The sequence below is a fragment of the Pteropus vampyrus genome, unplaced genomic scaffold (assembly GCF_000151845.1).
Source record: "Pteropus vampyrus isolate Shadow unplaced genomic scaffold, Pvam_2.0 Scaffold283, whole genome shotgun sequence".
Lineage (NCBI taxonomy): Eukaryota > Metazoa > Chordata > Mammalia > Chiroptera > Pteropodidae > Pteropus > Pteropus vampyrus.
The window spans coordinates 1,024,817-1,042,941 of NW_011889064.1; the positions used below are offsets into that span (position 1 = coordinate 1,024,817).

The window sequence follows — 18,125 nt, forward strand, 5'->3', positions numbered from 1 at the left end:
TCACTTTTGTCTACGCATATTGTATTTTATTTACTGTGTGGCACAAAGTCACTTTATACCTCATCCAACTTCCCCCGCTTAATTAGGCAGAGGACAAGTCCCAAACAACTGCAGAATACATGGAAATTCACTGATAAAAACAAACAACAAATCAGGAGTGCTTTTAGAACCTCTAGAAAATGTTAACTGTGGAAGCAGAGAAGGTACTCATTCCTGGAAAGTGGCTTTGATTCACGAAGCCACACAAGAGTGCAAACAGTATACGATTCATTTAATATTAGCTCCAAGTTATTTATTCTCTGAGGCTGGTCCAACCCCGTTTTGTTGCAATGCCTACAGATTTTACACATACTTTATATTTATAACAACTAACTCAGGTGAAAGTCCTTCTGTCTTTCCTAAATAATCCTTAATCCTTTAAAAAAGCAAATTGAACTAAAGGACTAAGGCAACGGTGTGGATGCTTTGGCTTTCCCAAACACTAGCAACTGTGAAGACAAGTTGTGAAGAGAAGGTGGTGGCTTTGCTTGGTAGGAATTCGAGTTTTGCTTCAGTTTTCCATTGTACTTACCTTAGGAGGTACACATTTGGAATTTCTAAGTGTGAGTAGTTAAAGGGCTGTAACCTAATTTCACTTAGATTTTATCCTGACTCTTTGTAACTTGAACTAGAAGCACTGGAAACTTCTTTACCTTCTCCTCTGAGCTGCACTTGAAGCTTTAGTTGGTGGAGCCTTTTGGTTTGGTGGTTGTTCTCGATAAGGGTCTTATTTATTTATTTATTTTCAATCTCATGGCTTCGGTTAAGTTGAGGGGCAATTTAGTTAAAGTGAGGGGCACCGAAGCAATTTAGTATTTTATTCTACCATGTGTCTGGACAGGAACCCAAAGCCAGGGACCAGTGCCTCTCTGCTAATTAATTCTCTATATCAGGCATCTGGAAACTCGCCTCCTCAGTCTCATCTGAGTTGACTAATTAATTAAGCTGTGTTTGTAAACAGACATTTTCTCCCCCAGCACTTTTTTTCATCATCTGTTTCTTCAGCCACAAGCTGGTGACCCCATTTAATGGTAAACTACCTGGCCAATAATTTTGCTCTCTTACAGCCTGAGAAGTTCCCATTTGGAGGCTGCCCAGTGCCGTACAAGAAGCCCAGGCTTTGGAGGGAGGCAGATAAGGATTTGAATCTAATTTAGCAATTTATTAATTTTGTGACCATAGGCAAATTACCTCACATCTCAAAATGTCAGTTTCTCCATTTTTCCCCTGCAAAATTTACCACTTAGCCCAGTGTCTAGCATGTCATCAGTATAAATACCTCTAAATAAATAAATACCTTTAAACACTGGGTATTTTTTCTGAATGGGAGCACTCATACCACCCTGCCTTTGTGTGGGAATGAGCCAATTTCAAAACATTTCCACATACATTATCACATTTGTCACTCATGAATCCCTATGCAGAGTTTTGGTAAATATCGATACCCCTATAATTTACAGATAGAGAATCAGGCTCGTCGAGGTTAAGGGACATGGCCCCATGGCTGGTTAGAGGCAGAGCCTGATCTAGTCTTCACACTCCTGGCTTAGTGCTCTTGTTTTGAGACCAGGTAGTCCCCTGATCTTTAGTGGACAATGTGAAAATAGATTATAAACAAAATTGAAAAAAAAGCAATTGAAAAAAAAAAAGTTACACAAAATATCTCAAGAGCACCTTGTAAAAGAAAATGATAAGATACCACTGATGCTAAAGGTTGAAGTACCTATTAGAGAAACATTTTTTAATACGTGGAAACATGCTGACAGTTTAACTTCTGTATTTCTCATTCTATGGCATCTTCCCTCACAGTCTCAACATCTTTTGTTTGTTCAAGGGTAAATTGTTAGAAATTGTTGTAACCCAAAGCTATTAACTAACATCAGTAACATTAATACTTATAATTGGACAGTTTGATGTGTATTTGATTCTCCTACCAGCCCTGAGAGACTAGTAGAAGTAAAATATGCATACATATCTCCCCACTTTGTTGATGAAGAAACTCAGATTCCAAGAGGTAGGTGATTTGTCACATTCGCAGGGCTTGTCAGTGGTAGGGCCGAGCCTGAAATCCAGAACTTCCCATTCTATGTTTAGCACTATTTCAACAGTACTACAATTAAGAAGGACTTACGTCAGCACTGTACTTATTTATATTAAAGAGCTCTAAAGAACTTTGTGCTATTTTGTCTCTTAATTCTATCTCTGTTTGTCTTTCTTCTTGCTTCTTATTTTCTTCCTTGGTTTGGCCCAATATGTGTAGCCTTTTCCCGAGGTGGATATATTTTAGTTAACCTCTGCTGTGTAACAACCACCCTAAAACTTAGTGGCTAGAAACCACTATCATACTGTTACTCATCATTGTTTGGGGCAGCAGTTTGAGTTGGGGTAAGTTGGGTGGTTCTTGGGTTGGTCTCACATGGGGTCATTCATCTGCTGAAGTCATCTGGTGGCTCAGCTGAGGGTAGGTAACCCAGATGGTGTCAGTCGATATCTAGCTGTTGGTACGGGTATCAGCTGGGCTTCATTGTGCATGTTTGCTCATCTTCAAGGAGGCTGGCCCAAATTTTTCCAGAGTTTTTAACAACATTCCAAGAAAGCAAGGCTCATTGCACTGTCTCTACATGTGTCACATTTTGTGCTATCCTATTGGTCAGAGCAAGTCACAAATGCAAATCCAGAGTCAGTGAGAAGAGCGGACCACAGAAGAGCATGGATACTGGGATATATGATTGATTAGGTACCACTAATATAATAACCTACTGTAAATGAGCATAAAAATAATATCTACCTCATAAGACTAATCTGAGAATTAGATTTAATAATGCATGTATATTGCTTAGCATGTCTTTAACAGACACATAGTAAATGCTCAGTAGATATGTGCTAGTATTATTAGTGTCCACCGTAGTACTATTTCCTATGCTAAGCATTGAGGATACAAAAAATAAAAATAATAATCAATCCTGGCCATTGAGGAACTCATAGTCTCTTGGAGGAGACCAGACACATAAGCAATTAAATATAGTATACTATGCAATTAAATATAGTATACTATGGCAAGTTTGGTGATTGAGATGTGCACAAGGTATTTGTAGGGTACAAAAGAAGGGTACCTAACACCTTAACCCAGTCTAAGGGTGTGGTAAGGGAAGACTTCTTGGTATAGATTCTACATGAGTTGAATCTTAAAGGTTGAGGGGATGTCATCCAGAAGAGCAGGGGTTTAAATTAGGGAATTCCGGCAGGACTAAAGGCATTCAGGCAAGAAACAGTATAGTGTTATGAACAGTTAAAGGCTAGAATCCTAAAAAGGTAAGACAAAAAGCAGGAAAGCAAGGGAGGAGGGAGAGAGAGAGAGAGAGAGAGAGAGAGAGAGAGAGATAGGGCAGGGGAAGAGAGGGCGAGAGAGAGGGAGAAGGAGAAGAGAGAAGGAAAAAGATAAAGGGAAAGTATAACAAATACATACTCTTCCAGGAGGTTAGATACTATTCTCTAAGGAGGCACTCACTGATGGGCTTTGAGAAGTGGATGGACGAGGTCAGATCTATATTTTAAGATATCAGTCTTGGGGCCAAGTGAAGGATGAACTGGAGGTGAGGAAACCAGTTAGTAGTAATCTAGAAATCCAGGCAAGAGATAGAATATCTGAGAATAGAAGCCACTGAGATCCTTTCCTGTACTTTCTACCTTCCAAAGCTGGGGGAAGGCATTTCAGTAAGAAAAGGAATGACTTTGGATATCTTAGTTTGAGATAGCATAGTCCAGAATATTCCAGAAAAAACTATTTTCTACATACTTAACAGGTATGCTTGTCTACAAAATTGATCTTTTCTAGCTAAGGAGAGGTGGTAGATCCCAGACAATCTTAGAATGAGTGTCATTAGAGATTTAGGTTTTTTTTTTCATAGTCTTAGTGAGGTGTGAGGAGACTGTTCTCTGAATTCTATGAGGTACCTTCTTAAATGCACATCACATCTTTTATGTTTTTTTTTCCTTCGTGGTCTAGTCTTTTTAAATTATGGCATGTCTTCAATGACTTTGACCTCTTCTCTTTGTGCTCTTTTGTAGCCTCAGCAATTTTTGTGTCTTTTCAATGTTTATGCCTTGTTTCTTTTTATATATATTCACAGCCTTATGCTTTGGATTTCCTGGATGACCACATTCTCAGCTATGCTGCTTTGTTGTCCCTGAAAACACATTTCTAATCATCAGAGTTTACATTCTGATTTGTGGTCTGGAAAACAGTCTCATTATACTTAGGCAAAATGTTCCTTTCCCAGAATGGCTCCCATTACTTTCTTTTTGGTCCTTGGACAAGAGCACCCTTCAGTGCTAAAAACAGCTCTCCACAGTCTTACCTGATGGTCTTACTCCAGTTCTGACCATCTTTAGTTCCTTCTGAAATTTTGCCTGAGAACCTGATCTTGCTTGTTTGGTTGGTTTACTGAATGTGCAACAATTGGCATAACTTTTCTTAGAGTCCTGAGATGTACTTGAGAGACATGCTAGCTTAGTGTGTCTAAGATTTATCGATAGGTTCCTGTAAATTTGCAAACAACCTTTTCTTTAAATATATTACATATGTTTATGTAATAATTTGGAGGAGAATCATGAAGAGGATGTGATGAGACTCATCAAGAGTCGAAGGGCCGAGTGAGCTAGAATCAGTCCAGTAGGGATTGTTTGAAGAACAATGTGATTATCTCTGGCTCCCAGAGGTCTTCCATGATAACTTGGTGCCTTCTAGATGGTGGCACTGCATTACTGCATGCCTTTCATCTTTCTGCTGCTCTGAACCCCTAGGACCTCAGGTGCTATGGCAGGCTCAAGGGGCTACCTAAGGAGAACAAGACAGGGGAGCTATTCTGGATCATTTATTGAACATTATTACTGCAGCCTAATATTGTTCTTATGTGTCTTATCTAATATTTGAGACAGTAAGAGGAGTGTTAAAAAGAAAAGGCTCTGGCGTCAGACTGCCTGAGTTCACATCCCACCTATACTACTTGCGTGGCTTGGGGAACTCCTACATAGGGGCATTTTAGAGACTTTCTGGTTATAAGTTCTTAATCCTGGGGAAGGATTTATGAAGGAGTATATGGGAGTAGAAAGGGAGATGGAAGGCATAGAAATGACTGAACCTGGCAGTAGGGTTTGGCATGTGGGCCACCTGCTAAGAGATGCCAAATGACCCGCTGTGTGAGATTGGCCGCAACTGTAAACACTATGGCTATCCAGGTAACCCCACAAGGCCTGGGAGCTGGGCAGGGGATGCAGCCACATTCACTGTCAGACTGGACAATAGGAACTCGAGCTAGCTGGCCTTGCCTAAACTCAAGACTCTGAGAGCTTGAACAGAGGTCTCCTGCATCTCCTTCCCTTGGCCTTATGCGGGGAGGTACTTGTTTAGAATATCTGTGGAAACTGCCCACCACTGGTGACCCAAACTAATTCTTGGCTCCTGATGTGTTCACAGAAAGCTGATGATAAATACCACCACCATCATAAACACTGCCATTCGCTCAGTGCCCACCATGTTCCAGGCATGTCATAAAGCACTTTATGTGTATTATTTCATTTAATTTTCACCAAAACCCCATGAAGATAGTTATATCTAATGTCATTTATAAATGAGATAAAAAGTACGTTATGAGGACTGCTTTGATTATAAAGAATAGACATCCAACTTGAACTAGCTTAAGCAAAAGGCAAGTTTATTATAAGGATTTTGCATTGTCTTACTGAAACACAGTGCAGGAATGCGGCTGAGCCTCTAGAATAGCTATGAGCCAGGATTTGATGCTCTTATTTACCTTGCTGACTGTCACTTGTATATAATTTTTTTCTGGCCACTGGCTTCATTCTTCTCTCTCTCCATTGGCCAGTTTTCTCCAGAGGGTACAAAACACGGCTGCCTATAGCCTCTGAATTTTACATATTATAGCTTATGCTACTGGAATGAGACTGACTTAACATTCATTTTAGTCCCAAGGCCAAAAGTCCCAGGGGCTTGATACAACCAATCAGGTGCCCCACCCCTCAATCATCAGCTGTAGCTGGATCAAAGGATGGACTGAGGGGTGTACTAACATGACAACTCCACGTGACTGGAGTTGAGAACAGAGCAGCTCACAAAAGAAGGAGAGGTTGAGCTAAGAAAAGAGGGGTGGGGAGTAAGTTAGAGGGGTCAGCCAGAGGATGGTTGTTTGACAGACAAAACAGTAGGCATCCATCCGTAATACAGAATTTAAAATGGTAAGTAACTTGTCTAGAGACACGCAATCAAAGCCAGAACTCAAACTAGGATTTTCTGACTTTAAAGTATATACACTTAACTAATATGAAAAATTAGAATTAAGTAGTGGAATGAATGAATGAATACATACATACACACATACATATGTGCATACACGCATGCATGCATACATTTGTACGTTTATACATAAATACTAGTGAAGACCTTGCCAATCCAGCTCTCAAACCCAGGAAGTCACAATCAGAATGGTCAGACATTATGCACTTTTGCTTTACCCTGACAACTTGTCATTTGAGGATAAAGGTAGAGAATAGTGAGATGATAACCTGATGATAAGCAGTGTCAGTGACCAAAGCCTGTGGCCCAGATCCCAAAAGCAGGTGATGACAGCATCCCTCGTGCCCACCCACATCCGTCAGTCAGTCCCTTAGCATCCCTGCTGAACTGTGTTCTGGAGCAAGCCAAAGCCTTGGGCATGTTGCACACACATCTACGGCCCTATGATATAGGAGGAAGTTGATTCAGAGGAAGTAGGACTAGCCTTGGTGCTATTTAAATTTAAGAGGTCCCTGCCTGGGTCCCGCATGTCCCAGAGGGTGGTTCAGGACTCAGTTTTGGTATTCAACAGGAGGAGTATTTTTTGGAAGAAGGTAGATAAGAAAAGAAAGTAGAATTCAGTACTCGAAAGTAGACTCTCAGTACTTGAGCTCCTCTAGGTCCCACAATGGGACTCAGAGGGTTGGTGTCCAAGGATGGAGATATGGGCTTGGAAGGTTTTGAACCCTTGTAGAAGGCATCAGATACTTCAGGAAAACGAGTTGACTCTTTTCAGCCTTTCTGAGCCTGTTTAGCAAACTACTTATGAAATGCTGTGTCCTGCAGGATTTGCCGCCCTTTCTGAAACATCCTTCCTGCCCTCGGGGAGGGGTTTATGGAGAAAGAGCACCTGGCTCAGTGGGACTCTGGGTTCAGGGCCCTTTGTTAATCTAGAAGGGTCACAGCATTTTTATTCTCGTGATTTCTGTTTTTGTTTGTACCCGAATGAAAATATCACCCCAAACTGAAAGAATTGCATGGAGTTTACCCTGACACTTTGAAACAAAGTAAGTTAAAAGTGTGAGGTGTTGGAGTTTGTTCAGTATTTCCCCATTGCCACTTTCAAGCAAAAACTGTTTCTGGGAGGAAGTTAGGCACACAGCAATGGCACTGATGTTTTCAATAGCAGGACTAATAGTAATAAACAGAGGGGGAGAAGGACGAAAAATAGCACACAGCACATACTTGCATGAAACTAACATGTGCCAGTCACAGAGTGAGGAAATAACTCACCAAAGGTCACACAGCTTGTCAGCACCCTGCCTCCTGCTGCCACCTGCTACCATCCTGTCTGTCTGGCTCCCACATGGACTTCGTTGCCACTTGCCACGAAGCCTTTGGACACAGTCCTCGATCGCAGCTTCTAGGAGGCTGAATTGAGGATGGGAGGCCACAGGGCTGAAACAGACTCTCGTCTTTCAGATCACAGTAAGGTAAGGAATAAAGAGGTCGGAAATAGTCTCTTGGCAACGTGGCATGGTGAAAGAAACATGGGCTTTTAGAGGCAAACATATCAGGGATAAAATTCTGGCTCCTCAATGAGCCTCAGTTTTTTTCATCTGTATCATAGGCATAACCTATTTGGAAGTTAGTGGCAATGAAATACCATAATTCTAAGTCACGTGCCTGGCCCAGGGCCTGGCCCATAATAGCTACAATTACTCTAATATATATCATCGCGCCTCTGTTTGCGGTGTTACCCGAAGTGACCACAACTGTTTTCTGGTGCCGAGGGAACCAGCAGCTTCCATTCCCAGCACCAGATCCTACTCCAGCTCGCCACTTTCTCATCACTTCGCTCTGCAGAGCCAATGTATAGGGAGAAGCAAATGGAGAACAGGGATCACTCAGAGGGTGACGGCCGAAGCAGCAGTGGGATATGCACAGGCCCTAGGGAGCCCCAGGCTCTCTTGGAGAGGCAGGGGTCAGCCACGGATAGAAGCTGAGGCCTGAGATGACAGCCAGTGTCTCAGTGTCACTGGGAGAGTCACACAGGTACCAGGCAAAAACAGCTGGATGGGCCTCCCTTGGGTGTGTGTGCCCAGAGCCACCAGTCTCCAGTTTATTAAGTGCCGAAGCAATAAGAGGCCAAGGCAGTCATGGATCAAATTTGAATATGGAAATTATTTTCAACCCATTTTTCAAACGTCACTGAGTATGCAAATGGTTAGGAGAAGGAGCATCAGGCTGTGCCAGTGGCCTCGTTATGTATTCAGTGCAGCAGATTGCACCATTATACTTACAGCAGTCCACATGGAACTGAGTCCATCCAGGGCCACTTCATCATCCAGACGGCTGAAGAGACAGAACGAAGAGAGGCAGTATATGGGGCAGCCTTTACGTCCGGTGGCCTTTTCTTGAAAGAACACTCGAGTGATATCTAGTGGAGGCTTTGTGGAGAGTATTGATGTATTTTCCCTTCCAGTGACATCAGTCAATAATTACTGAGAACACATTTGTTCCAGCCAGTATAAGGAACAAAAAGAGGTAAAATAATGTAGTGCCTGCCCTTGAGTGCTTAAAGATATCCAGAGACAGGATTTGTATATCAAACTATAACATTTTAGTATGATAGCCAAAGGGAGCAGTTGACCCACAAAATTATTACCGAAGATCAAATAGAGATTTTTCTCAGTGACCAGGGACAGAATAATGGAAGCGATGAGGCCTGAGAAGGGCCGAGAAGGATGCAGAGCATTTGAGAAACATGGAAGGGGCTGACGGAGGGGAGGCTGTACGACACAGAAAGCAAAGCTGCGTGTCTGTCACATGCAGTGTAGGAACAGCTCCCTGCAAAAGTTAGAACAAAGAAGAACACTTCGAGAGTGAGGTAGATTTATTTTTTAAGTAGGAAACCAAACATTCTATATAAAAAGACACACTCTCCTTCAAAAGAAAGAAAAGTAAAAGTAAGATTTTACGCATAAAAAAATACCAAAAATAGTCAGAAGGCAAATTTCAGAGTGAGAACAATGTTTCAATCAGGTTTGACGGATAAAGTGTTACTATCATGCTACACCAGGAGGTCCCTGCCAATAGATAAGGAAGACAAACAACTCGGTAGCAAATGGGTGAGAGATGTGACTAGAGGGTAAAAGAGGAAGTCTGAATGGCTAACAGAGGTGCAAAGGTGCTCTAGCTCACTGCGAGTCAAGGAGATGAAAATGAGAGCCATTCGATACCATTTTTTATTCCTCAGATTGGCAAATGTTTAATAGTGATAAAAGTCTACTGCCAGTAAGAATATGAGCAAGGAGCCCTCTCGTGCTTCACTGGTAGGAATTTCAGTTGCTGTAAACCTTTGGTAAAGCATCCTGGCAACATCAAGAACATTTAAAAACATAAATATCTTTTAATTCTCCTTTTTTATGACTGGGAATTGATGCTTTGGAAGTACCAAGATATGTATTATGTATTTTGGTTAAGTTTTGGGAGCACTGTCCTAATTCTTTATGAATAGACATATGACTAAATAAATAGAGGCACATTCATTATTATGGACTACTATGCAACTATTAAAAGGAGTTAAATCTGCCATCTGTTGAATTGGAAGATGTATAATTAAGTGGGAAAAGCAAGTTGCAGAGACGTGGATATATTATGATCCAATTTTGGAAAAACATATGCGTACGAACACATTTACACATATCCCCTTCATATATATGCAATGTATTTTGTATGAATGTAGAGAATGGATGGCTATATACCAGAATCTTCACTTGTACAAGGGGATGGGGCAGGGTGCATGGATACGGAAAAATAAAAATTAAGCAAAATTAAGTACTATCTCGCACTCGACTTTTAAAAATCCTCAGAGCTAAGTTATGTAGATTGGGGGAAGAAGAAAAGAGAGTGCCCTTCAGTTCTCAGATTTCTGCTCTGTAAGGAGTCTCAGGTCACCCCACAGGCAGCACCAACGCACAGCCAGCCAGGGTCAGCTGCCTGATGTGACACCTCTTTGGGATAGAATGAGATGCTTATTTGAGCTGCCTCATAGAGACTCTGCCTGTCCCTTCAGTTTGCCCAGGGAAATTACATGTAGTTTTAAACTTTGCATTTTAAAAGTCAGATAAAGTCTTAATATAAGCAGCAAGAGTTTAACGTTAGACCCAGATGTCATCTCAAGCAAGAAACAAAAATGCTTTGAATTTTGAAAAAAATAACCTTTGACGCCTAAAGAGGCTCTAATGAGTGCTTTTGTTCCAGGATCTTAAAAAATTACTTTCTGTGCAGATGAGAGAGGCAGCTTGGGAAGACTGATGTCCTTTGCTATCTGTGCAAGGACTGCAGCAGTGTTGACAGCAGCCATGCCACGCAGGTCCCCTCTCCCTTCTCCACGACAAGACAGTCACAGAAGGGACAAACTCGAGGATTTTCAGAAGGAACACTCCCTGTGGTCTTTCCTTATGGGTAGCCTTTTCGAGGTGCTAATTGGTGCCAGTTTCGCTGCTAATAATGGAGGAAATCTGTTAGCAGAAAGAAGATTTTGAAGCCTCAAATCACCACAGATTGGTTCTCTAGAACTTTCATAAGGGGAGGCTTATGGAATAATAAGTTGTGGGTCTGTGAGATTGACTTCCTTCTGAGGAGAAATTCCCGGCTGAACAGGTGTTCAGCTTGTACTGAGAGAACCGAACGAGAAACCCTAAAATGACTCTGTGTTTTTCTGAGAAAACTAATCAAGAGATTTTTTTTTTCTCTTGAGAAAGATGATTTCAGTCCTCAAGAGATCTCTTTAAATGTTCGTATGATGGAGAACTGCATTTTTTATAGACAGATGTTGTTGTTAAATGTGCCCGTGGTAATGATGTTTGTTTAGTGTGTATCTCTAAGGAATTCAGAGCACTTTACAGGCGTTTTCTTCATTATTTCTTACGGTTCTTCTTTTTTCTGATCATATTTTAATCATGACTATAAATTCTTCATTCAGTTTTTTCATTGGATTTTCTCTGAAAGAAGCTCCCGTTCACTTCATTTCCTACTACTCTCTGCATTTCCAATATTATATACTCAATACCAGTTCAGAAGCCCTAGAAAAACATTCAAGATTGTTCCTTTTAGTGTCTCAGGCGTCTCCTTCTCTATTTCCTATTCTTCATCACTCTTAAAAATTTTCCCATTTATAATGTTTTTACTATACTTTCTCCCCTTTAAAAGAAGAATTACTTGAAACATACCTTATTTGTCTGCATCAATAGTCCCTATTTTACTTGAGTTTAGTTGATCGGTTACTTCTAACTGTCTTGCCCCATCAAGAAGTTGAGGTAACTAATTCGAGGTCACTAAACATGTTCTTTAACCTGGTCACGGTGTATTGGCATTGTGAATCTCACATTCGTAGCAATTTTTTTTTCAATTCTTTTTCTCCTTTTAGTCCTCAAGGAATTTGTTAACTTTCTTTCACACTGCCATAATGCTTGAAGAATCGATAAAAAAGAATCGTGACCTTATGACAAGCTAGTCTTTTGTGTTAACAAATCAGATATTTCCCTCCCTTTAGGAATTAACCATGAAGAACATCTTTATACTGGGCTGTAATCAGATGGAATGTAGTATAAACTCTGACCTAAATAGATCCTAGGATCACAAGATTATGTGGAGGACCTTTTAGAAATCACTCCCTTATTTTATGGATATGGAAACTGAGGCTCAGAGGGTATTAGAAATTTGTCTAAGATCACAGAAACTCTTAGGGGCTTGTTTAGAATTTAGGAGATAAGACACCTGAAAGTTAAAAAGAAGTAGTTAAAAAGAAGTAGAAACAGCATGAAATAATGATTTGATTATTGTGGGTAGTGGCAAGCTGGTGAATGTTTAACAACCAGAGGCAGCGGTGGACAGAGGATTTGTAGCGTTGGCCAATTTCACGGTGCCCATGGCCAATTTCAAGCTGCCAACCTGACACCAACGAGTTGGGAAGAGATGAGTACAATCCAGTTGGCTCTTTAGAGTAACAGAGTTTGGCTAGACTGATCGGGTCTTTAAGGAAGAGGAGAACCAAGCTAGACCATCTCTCTTCCAATGTCGTACCTTTCGGCTATGAAAGACTGTCCTTGGTCTTTCCATCGAGCAGCTGGAGGAATCTGCAACTTTGCTGTTGCTATTGCCTCTGTGGATAAGGTACTTTTCACCTGATGAGCTGTCACTTACGTTACAAGGCCCAGTTCAAAGGTAAGGGTTTCTGTCAGGTTTTTCCCTGACCCTTCATAAAATGATCACTTCTACTCTGAATCCCAGAGTAGTTCATATATACCTTTAATTAGGGTAATTACCAAAGCCTAACTTGATATTATTGTCAATAAAGAGTATCTTCCCCCACTAGGCTGTCCTTGGAGGACAGGGACCATGTCTTACTCCTTCCTTGCCAGAGAAACCATACCCTGTGGTGAGTAGGAGCCCAGGCTCCAGAGCCAGACTGTGCAGCTTCAAATCTTGGCACTTTACTCACTTAACAAGACCGTGAGCAAGTCATCAAACCCCTCTGTTCTCATCTGTAAAATGAGATATTGAACAATCATCTCCATCTCGCAAGTTTGCTGCGATGATTGAGGTTACTAGATGTGTTCAGTGTCTAGCACATATTAAGCCCTCAATAAATGTTACCCGGCATCATTATCTCTAGCACATAGCCCAGTGCCTGGCACAAGATTGGTGTGCAGTTGTTGCTGGTTGAATTGCATTCAAGTGAAGCAAGGATATGATCCAGCTAGCTTGACAGGAAGTTGGGAAACAGCAAGCTCGAGGGGACTGCATGAACAGATTATTGTTGGGGAAATGAAAATGATACAGCAAATAAAAATCAGTTGATCATAGAATTAGAGGATCAGAACATAGTTTTCCAGCTGTGGTATGATGAACACAAAGCAGAGTGAGGTCATCCATGTCCTCCCCTCGCCCCTTCTGTGCTTGACACTATAAGTCTATAAATATACCATTTGCTATTGCAATAGCTTGTGTAGTCTGCTGTTAATTTAAGTATCTTCAATACTGTACAGTTGCTTTTTGAACATATAAATGCTAGCATTTAATTATAAATACTGTTAAATTTCATTCCATTTGGTTCAATCTATTACGCCAATTAATTCGTATTGCTTCCAACCTTGATTCTGCAATGCAGTGTATCCTCTATCCTGTCTAGCCCTGTATCTGCAGTTTTGTAAGCATGACTTCTGTTTTGTTTTCTGAAACACTATACAGAGTTCCCTGACGTGTCACTAGAGACCTCTTTCAATGTTGGCATGGATTCATTTTTAAAAATCTTGTTTTTTCATTTTGGATACAGATCTTAAACTCCTTTCAAATCTATCAAAGTATACAATAATCTATATTATATTCCATTTCGTCCACAGGGTGTCATGAAAAACTTTGCCAAAATGCTATGTCTGCAGCATTTTTGTTTCATAGGGATAGGAAGTCTAACAGAAAAGAAAATGCAGCCAACTTGTTGAAACCTGTTACTGATAAACCTGTGTTAGCTCCCAATACCAACGACTTCCTTTTCTGACTTGAACAAAAGATTCATGTTTCAAAATAGTGAACTTAATTGTATCGAGGTAGATTAGGGTCAATGCACAGACCTTGAGCGTCTAGGTGAGAAGTTTGGACATGATCCTGAGGGTGGTGGGAGGTTGTTGAAATTTTTGAATAGGTATCATACGATGAAGTGATGTTTTAGGAAGAGCCACCTGGCAGCAGTGTCCACAATAAACCGTAGGAGGAACCTTAAGTGAGGTTTGAAGTTGCCTGCAATAATCTCAGAATGGGCTACTGGACTACCGGGGCTAGGCTACTAGCAATAATGATGAAAGAGAATAAATTTGGATTTAAAAGGAAAATATCCAAAGGGACCATTGGGAGAAAATAATAGTAGTGGGGGGAAAAAAATAGGTGCTTTTGGAATTCCAACCCTTTTCACATTATTGAACACACAGAAAATACTATCAGTCTGGCCACTGGTAAGACTGCTTGGAGATGAAGGTGACCCAATATTGTGTACCCTCAGGGCAGAGTCGCCTCTTCCCCAAGCCTCACATTCATATTTCCACATGGCTAGGAAGATATGTGAACATTTCTGCTTTAGAAATAAGTTGTCTTAGCAATACGAGGAGAAACAGACTTGTACCAAAATGAAGACCAACAGCATGGAGGAGACTATACATGAAAAGGAAAGCAAGTGTTCGGGTCAGTGTGTAATTCTGAACACAGAAGTGAAATATGGTTTACACAGTTGTAAGAAAACGAGCTAGCATCAGAGTTAATTCCAGGCAAGGTAGCCCAGGACACCAAGCCACTGCCTGGCTTATAGTGGCACAAGAAAACAAGGGCGATGGCTGTGCAGGCCTAATGGGACATAGAAGTAGGCAGCACATACTAGACAGGTTGGAAGGACATACACTTAGGTAGAAGCTAAGTGTAGACAAAAGCAGAAACAAAGGAGGGAGTTTTGATTTTGTGTGAATATGGAAATCTAAGCCTATTAATCTGAGCCTGCTTGAAAATATATTAAGTACTGCCCCTTTTTTGCTTCTTATTGATTTATGTAGTTAATACATTAAGTAGTTTTGCAGTCCTAGTGCCTTACCTGTGCACCTAATTTGCATTGCTGCATGGAGGAAATTATAGACTAGAAAAATTTAAGAGCTTGCAATCCATAATTCCTTGTGATAATTGAAGATGTTTGGTTATAGAAAATCAAAAGGTTTTCCCTCTTCAATAAACTCAATGACAGGATGAGAACAAGAACCCACCAACAAGGTCATGCAGATTCTATGATAAAAACAGGAACGAATGGCTCTTCTAAAAGATAATGGAGCCCACACATTTCTCCTAATGAGTGGCAGCGGGACTGCCACATGCATGATTCCGGCGGACACCTGCCTTTCATATTGCAGTAGATGTAACTTTGGGGCACACAGCCTGTGTGGCCATACTTGGCAACTCACAGAGAGACCTATATGATTCATCCTGGGGCTCCACCCAGCTCAGCAGGTGCATATCTGCATTGACTTGTGGCGTTCATCACCAGCCCAAGCACACTCCCTTCCCCAGCCAAGCTGTGTCCGATATTCTTTAATCCTGCCTTGTCATTTTATTCCAATTCAGATCTACCCAGTTCTCCACATGGCTTCCCACTGGACCTCTGTTACAAGCTAAAACACATCCTTTTGGCTCATTTGCTTCAGTCATTCTGTTGACCTTTCCAAAGCTATTTGCTGCTCTCACTATCATGCTCCTTGTTACAGTTAAGTAGAAAAAAACAACAGCCACACAAAGCAGGAAACTGGCATCCTCCCAGCACTTGGTACAGGCTTCAATTTCAGCACTTACCACACAGCACTGTAAACATTTGTTTACCTTTCTGACTCCTTCACTCAGTGTGAGCTCGATGAAAGGCAGAATGATGCTTCTTTGGGCCACAGGGCTTAGCAGGGTACTCAGCACATAGTAGGTCCTCTTTTAATGTTTTGTAAGTGGATGAGTAAATGGATTACCTTTCTTAGATTTGGACACAATACTCTCATTTGGAGCATGTGGTTTAAAAAGGATTCTTCTCTCTAGTATGTGCCCGCATCTGTTGGCCTTTGGTTAACAGCTTCCTCCGTGATGCTAGGAGAGGCTACTTTGTCTCCGAAAGTGTTTTCTGAGTCTTTTGTTTATCCTTGTGCAGGTGGGGAAGTGGAAAGACAAGTCCCTGCAGATGAAGTACTACGTGTGGCCCCGAATGTGTCCTGAGACAGAAGAACAAGAGGATGACCACCTGAGCATTGTAACGCTGGAAGAGGCCCCATTTGTCATTGTGGAAAGTGTGGACCCTCTGAGTGGAACCTGCATGAGGAATACAGTCCCGTGCCAAAAACGCATAGTCACTGAGTATGACACCTTCCCCAGTGGCTTCGGGTCGCATGGAATAGTCAGATTTGACCCAGCTGTTAGCACCTGGCTGGCCTGGGACCTGGGGCATAGGATGAATTGGGCACCATGTCATTTTCCATTACTATTGAGCAATAGAATTACTGGCAGCCTTGTGGACTGTTGTTTGGTTCTGTTCACTTCATGATCTGGGATAATTTCTAATTATGCCAACGTTTCCTTGGTCTTGCGTGGTCTCAATGACCGGGACCTCATGTTTATGGAGATTTAAGTTCACACTGGTGTTGAAATATATTTTTCTTGGGCCAGCATGTTCTGAAATTTTGAGATTTAGAAACATTTTAGAAATAGATAAAATTAATCTGTGCTGTTAGAAGTCGGGATAATGGTTCTCTTTGATGAGAGCGGGAAGTGCCCAAAAGGGAGAACAAAAGGCCTCTAAGGTGCTGGTAGCTTTTCTGTATCTGAATGTAGGTGCTGGTTAAATGGGTGATTTCAGTATATGAAAATTTACCCAACTGAACCCTTAAGGTATGTGTGCACTTTTCTGATGTATATTATACTTCAAAGGAGCATTACAAATTATGAGAAAACCTGGTCTACTGTGATGAGCTAATGAGAGAATTGCAGTTCTGTGGTCTGATTTATTCCCTTACCTAGGTCTGATATAAATTGTGCTGACCCGTGAATGCAGTTAGAGTTTTGAAAGCAAAGGGTAATATTTTGCTTCTTATATAAAGCCTTGCTTTTGTTTTTTGTTTCTTTAACTGGTTAGGAATAAAACAGATGAGGAGCCAGGTTATATCAAAAAATGCTGCAAGGGGTTCTGTATTGACATCCTTAAGAAAATTTCTAAGTCTGTGAAGTTCACCTATGATCTTTACCTGGTTACCAATGGCAAACATGGAAAGAAAATCAATGGAACCTGGAATGGTATGATTGGAGAGGTGAGTGTCAGGAATCAAGGACCATTTCCACTTTTCATTTATTTTGTTTTTCATTTGGTATAAAAAACATTCGTTTTATAAATTTTAGAAATATAAAGTAATAGATAGAATGTACTGTCCCCACTAGGCAAAGAAAACCATTGTAGGGCTGTGAGTGTGTTCCTTTTGGAGGCCCCTCACCTTCCTGAATGTTCTAATTGTAGCATCGCTTCTTTCTGGCCAGGTGGTCATGAAGAGGGCCTACATGGCGGTGGGGTCACTTACCATCAACGAAGAGCGATCCGAGGTGGTCGACTTCTCTGTGCCCTTCATAGAGACTGGCATCAGTGTCATGGTGTCACGCAGCAATGGGACCGTCTCACCTTCTGCCTTCTTAGGTAAGTGATGTGCTTGCAGGTGTGAAGGAAATGGACCTAAGGACAGGTAGATAAAATGAGGAGCAGTGAAGGAGCACATGGCCAGGCTCTTTCAGCCAGGAGGCGGTTTGCTAGGAGCTTAGCTCAGCCAGGGATTTCATTTGGGGGACCTCACAACTGATTATTGTCCAACATGAAAATAGAAGAACATCCCCCCAAAATAAGAAGGCATGATACTTAATAAGAAAACAGTGCTGGACTGGTAATCAGGAGTCCTACTTTAGTCCTATCCCTGCCACTTACTCATCATTAGACTTGAGCCAATTTGCTTTATCCTGGGACTCAGTTTTCTCATCCATAGAAGAAGGCATTTCAACTAGCTGTTCTTTGAAAAGCTGCTTCCTGCTTAATAATTTATAATTGTGGATATCATTGAGAAACCTATTATTTTAAACTTCTTCAAGAATTGAGCTCAGTACTACCAAAAAAGTTTTTCTGTTTTCACATGAATTTTCTGAGGCTTTGCCAGATAAAGCTGATCTGATTCTTTCTCCCACCCAG

General features: G+C 41.2%; 1 protein-coding gene across 1 annotated transcript in view; it reads left to right on the forward strand.

Moving 5' to 3' along the window:
• The window catches only part of GRIN2B (glutamate ionotropic receptor NMDA type subunit 2B), a 409,687-nt gene that overhangs the window by 342,115 nt on the left and 49,447 nt on the right, over positions 1–18,125 (forward strand). Inside the window, exons 5-7 of the mRNA XM_011375988.1 lie at positions 16,059–16,261; positions 17,037–17,208; positions 17,432–17,585. Of these exons, the coding sequence (XP_011374290.1) occupies positions 16,059–16,261; positions 17,037–17,208; positions 17,432–17,585 (529 nt within the window). The remainder of the gene's footprint in view (positions 1–16,058; positions 16,262–17,036; positions 17,209–17,431; positions 17,586–18,125) is intronic.